Source organism: Priapulus caudatus, unplaced genomic scaffold (assembly GCF_000485595.1).
Source record: "Priapulus caudatus unplaced genomic scaffold, Priapulus_caudatus-5.0.1 Scaffold141, whole genome shotgun sequence".
NCBI classification, from domain to species: domain Eukaryota; kingdom Metazoa; phylum Priapulida; class Priapulimorpha; order Priapulimorphida; family Priapulidae; genus Priapulus; species Priapulus caudatus.
The window spans coordinates 124,187-127,884 of record NW_014577202.1 but is presented as its reverse complement, the minus strand read 5'-3'; the positions used below and the strand labels follow the sequence as shown (position 1 = coordinate 127,884).

Genomic DNA, 3,698 nt, shown 5'->3' with positions numbered 1-3,698 from the left:
CTCTCTCTCTCTCTCACTCTCTCTCTCTCTCTCTCTCTCTCTCTCTCTCTCTCTCTCTCTCTTTCTCTATCATCTATAGGATGTAAGCTCGGTCGGAACGCCGCCGCAGCGCGATCAAAACGGGTTTTCGATAAACGAGATCGGCTTCGATTCGATCAATAATTTACGAAAATTGTTTTGCGTCATCGTTGGCGAGTGGGTGGGTGGCATCGAGAGTAGGGACTCGTTAACGATTGCAGTTCTTATATAGGAGGAAATATATGTAAAATATGTATATATTGTAAGGGGATACAAGGAAGGCGGAATAGGATGAAGAACGAATATATAAAAGGACATGCCGATATATAAATTATAATATATACATAATTATATATATATATATATAATATACATATACAGATATATATTCAGCATGTGCTGTACGTAGCGGGTGCATTTCTCTTTATCTCTCTTCTTTTCTCTCCATCTCGCCTTCTATTTGTCAACTATTAACACCCGCTGAAGCGGTTCGTGCGCGAGTTCGTGAATTACGGGGCCGTTTCTCTTACGTCCGTCGAACCCCAGCGAACAATAGCGCGCGCGCGGGGCATAAACATTGCAGCATTGTATTTAGCATTTGATTAATATTCGCATTTGGCGATGCCGAGTCACATAATGCGCGTTAAAATTTGCGGAAATTGACGCAGCGTGCGTGCGTGCGTGTGTGCGTGTGTGTGCGTGCGTGTGCGTCTATATCGCATGCACGCGGTGATGTTCGAATGGAGAGTGCGCTGTGCTGATCAATGCTACGTGTGTGTGCGTGTGGATGTGTGTGGTGTGTGTGTGTGTGCTGTGCGTGCGTGCGTGGCGTCGGCGTGCGTGCGCTGCGTGTCTGTCGCGTCTATATCGCACGCGGTGATGTTCGAATGCTACGTGGAGTGCGTGTGTTGTGGTGTAGATGTGGTGTGTGTGTGTGTGGCTGTGTGTGTGTGTGTGTGTTGATGTGGTGTGTTGTGTGTGTGTGGTGTGTGGTGTCCCGTGTGTGGATGTGCGTGCGTGCGTGCCGTGGCCGTGCGTGCAGTGAGCAGCGCTGTGCTGATCAATAGCTTTCGTGCTGGTGCGTACGGGGATGTGTGAGTCGTGCGTGTGTGTGTATGTTGTGGTGTAAGTTGTGTGATGTGTGTGTGTGTGTGTGTGTGTGTGTGTGCTGCGTGGCGTGCGTTGCCGTGCGTGCGTAGCGTGGCTGACGTGGCCGTGAGTGCGCTGAGCGCGCTTTGCTGATCAATGCTATACGTGTGTGTGGATGTGGATGTGTGAGTGTATGTGTGCGTTCGTGCGTGCGTGCGTGAGCGCGCTGTGCTGATCAATGCTACGTGTGTGTGCATGTGGATGTGTGAGTGTGTGTGCGTGCGTGCGTGAGCGCGCTGTGCTGATCAATGCTACGTGTGTGTGGATGTGGATGTGTGAGTGTGTGTGCGTTNTGGGAGGGAGGCGGACGGGAGGGTGGGAGGGAGAGAGGCGGACGGGAGGGAGGGAGGGAGGCGGACGGGAGGGTGGGAGGTAGGTAGGCGGATGGGAGGGTCGGAGGGAGATAGGCGGACTGGCGGACGGGAGGGTGGGAGGGAGGATAATTACGGACGGCGATTTGAAAATTCTGCTGGAGTTCACGTCCGTCGGTAACCAATGCGGTATTTATCCCCCCCCCTTCACCTTTACCTCCATCAATACCTCCACATCTACCTCCACCGCCACCCTTACCTCCACCACTACCACCAACAACAATAACACCACCTCCACCTCCAGCACCACCTTCACTACCGTCACCACCACCACCACCACCGCCGCCGCCACCACCACCACCACCACCACCACCAGCAGCAGCAGCCGCCGCCACCACCACCACCACCACCACCAACACCACCAACACCATCAACACCACCACCACCGCCGCCGCCGCCACCACCACCACCATCATCATCATCAACAACAACAACAACAACAACAACAACAACACCATCACCATCACCACCGCCACCAGCAGCACCACCAGCAGCAGTACCACCACCACCACCACCACGACCTCCACTCGCGTGTGTAACGACGTTGTAGCATTTCTCTGTCGGCCGTCGGAATACCACCGACGCGCGGGGTGCAGTTGAGTGAAGCCATAAACAAGGCGCACGCTCGCTGCGTCGCTGACGCGTGCGCCCTGCAGTGCATTAAGCGCGGCGGCGGCGTCGGCGGCGGCGGCGGCGGCGATCGCTGCCGCCGCCATGGAGCTGAGCGACCCCACGATAAATTATGGGCCGAGGATTTGTTAGTTATTACGAGATTAGAATTTATTACGATTTATCGTCACGCGGCGCTCGCACGAGCAGGGAGTGGGGAGAGGAGCGCGGGGGTGCGTGCGTGGGTGCGGGCGTGCGTGCGTGTGTCTGTGTGTGTTTGTGTGTGCGTGCGTGCGTGTGTATATGTGTGCGTGTGTGTATGTGTCTGTGTGTGTATGTGTGTGCGTGCGTGCGTGCGTGTGTCTGTGTGTGTATGTACGTGCGTGCGTGCGTGCGTGTGTGTTTGTCTGTGTGTTTGTGCGTGCGTGCATGCGTGCGTGTGACAGTAACTGGTGGCAGGCGTCAACAAGGGGGAGGCCGAGAGAGGAGCGTGTGCGTGTGCGTGCGCGTCTGCGAGCGTGCGTGCGTGCGTGCGTGTGATGACGTCGCGTGTCGTGTCTTTCTTGCAGGTGACAGGCGTCGTGGGTCGGGCCGAGCTCTTGTCTTCCACATTTTTTCTCTCAGCGTTCTTATCGTATGCAAACTGCTCTGGGAGGCGCAAGGAAACAGGTGATGATGTCTCAGCATACCGTATTCCCTCGAATAAACGAACCGGCGTTTATTGTTTTCGTCACACTAATCACCCCGGCGCCTATTCAAGCATGCCTTTATTCAGGCAGGCGCGTTTATTGTTTTACTGCATGCTACACCCGTTATTTAATTTATTTCCTTCGTAATATATCTAGAGACAGGCCTGTTATTTCGTGCAAAGCTCTGACAGTCACAAACTGTATACCGGTATATACATTATCACCCCCCCCCGGAGATTATTCAGGCCCCGGCGTTTATTGATTTAAAGTGTCCTTACCCCCCTCCCCCGGCCCTTAATCACACATGCCTTTATTCAAGCAGGGGCTATTATTCGAGGGAATACGGTAGATAGAACGCGAAAGCAGCTCGCAGCCCCGTATCCCTTTTTTTCGTCTTCTCTCGCCGAGAAATATGACGATGGCGGTTAAATCTGGCGCATCGGTCGGGGATATTTTTCTCGTGTTCGCATATTTTAACGCGGGATAATCTAGTTGGTGCTGGCTGACCGATTATTTATTATATCGATGCCGGGTTGGTGACAACTGTAATGCAATCAAACGTATGTTAAGTCTATGTGCACATTGTGTCTGCTGCGAATCTGTAATGTTGTTAGAACTCTCTAGGAAATTGGGTGATGCGTGTGTTCGTGCGTGCGTGTATGCGTGCGTGTGCATGCATGCATGCGTGTGTGCCTGGAGGTGCTTGATGTGTGTGAATGTGTGCGTGCGAATTGTATGAGCCATCAATAAATTAATGAAACATCACATTCGTATATGACTTCATATTTGTGTAATATCAAGTAATATTTACACACATGTACATACACATATGTATATATATATATATATATATATATATATA

General features: G+C 52.3%; 1 protein-coding gene across 1 annotated transcript in view; it reads left to right on the top strand.

Moving 5' to 3' along the window:
• LOC106806087 (transmembrane and TPR repeat-containing protein 3-like) overlaps positions 1-3,698 on the top strand; it is a gene marked incomplete in the record, with an annotated part of 64,541 nt that overhangs the window by 21,897 nt on the left and 38,946 nt on the right. Inside the window, 1 exon segment of the mRNA XM_014807941.1 lies at positions 2,717-2,824. Within this exon segment, the coding sequence (XP_014663427.1) occupies positions 2,717-2,824 (108 nt within the window).